At 28.3% G+C, this 1,140-nt stretch overlaps 1 protein-coding gene across 1 annotated transcript; it reads left to right on the top strand.

Moving 5' to 3' along the window:
- Positions 1-500: 500 nt before the first annotated feature.
- LOC140440843 (drosomycin-like) lies at positions 501-866 on the top strand. Its single transcript, XM_072531205.1, has one exon. It carries the CDS (start codon positions 543-545, stop codon positions 741-743), a length of 201 nt encoding a protein of 66 aa, XP_072387306.1. The 5' UTR covers positions 501-542; the 3' UTR covers positions 744-866.
- Positions 867-1,140: the final 274 nt, after the last annotated feature.

Raw genomic sequence — 1,140 nt, 5'->3', positions numbered from 1 at the left:
TAATATTTTATTATCCTCGATCGTATCATAACAGTTCTTGCTGAATGCATTTTGGGCAGCGTAATAAATTCTAGTTTATAAACAATAGACAACATTTTTTAATTGTAACAAAAGCTAAATACCAAATCTTTTGCTTCTTAAGTTATTTATCTTAGTTTTCTTATTGTAAAACTAATAAGTTATTGTATATATTACTCTTAGTACTATATTATCTGTAGATTAAACAAAATTTAATAAGTTATGTTAAAAAAATTATACTCAATGTCAGCTAGCAAACACTTTGCAAATTAAAAAGGCATTACTCTTTACTTGGCGAATTAAAATTTGCGTATTTCCCAAATGCAACATTGTTTATTCTCTTTATTTAAATTTAATTAAAACACAAAATACCAGTGTCGAAATGTTTCGGCAAATTCGAAGAAATTCGGACAATAACCTTCACATTGCTTGAAGAATTTCGAATATAAATTGAGACAATCCTGCAATACAGCCATACTTCTACAATCATTTGTGATCATCAAGTTTTTTTGACAAACCAAACAATGAAGGGTTATTTCATTTTTACACTTTTGGTTCTTCTTGCTATTGGCACCGAAGTTGCTTTTGGGGACTGCCTATCAGGAAATTATGGAGGACCCTGTGCTGTATGGGACAATGAAACCTGTCGCAGAGTCTGCAAAGGAGAAGGTCGCGTAAGTGGACATTGCAGCGCTAGCTTAAAGTGTTGGTGTGAGGGATGCTGATCAATTGCGAAGAAAAAGACAAACTATAGCAGTGGAAATATTAAGGTTTTTTTAAATTTTTTATTGTAATTCAATAACAAATATGCTTAATAAGTTAAATAAATATTACTTTATTTTGATAAATTTCTATTCTCTTTTATATTAGGCCTAAAAAATACTTCTATATTATAATTTTTTTTTAATTTATACTTAATATCAATAATTCACACGTTTCTAGTTTTTGTAACTTGTTCTTTTTTGAAATAATTTCTTAAATTTTTATAATGTGATCCAACATATTAATCATGCGTTTTTATCATGCAGTATAAAAACGAATAGTGAAGGAGTAATACTTATTATCTATTACATTGTTAGTTATATTAATCCTTTAATCGCTCCTGTGTGTTGTTACGTTTTG

The sequence above is a fragment of the Diabrotica undecimpunctata genome, chromosome 5 (assembly GCF_040954645.1).
Source record: "Diabrotica undecimpunctata isolate CICGRU chromosome 5, icDiaUnde3, whole genome shotgun sequence".
Lineage (NCBI taxonomy): Eukaryota > Metazoa > Arthropoda > Insecta > Coleoptera > Chrysomelidae > Diabrotica > Diabrotica undecimpunctata.
This window is presented reverse-complemented; position numbering and strand designations above follow the sequence as displayed.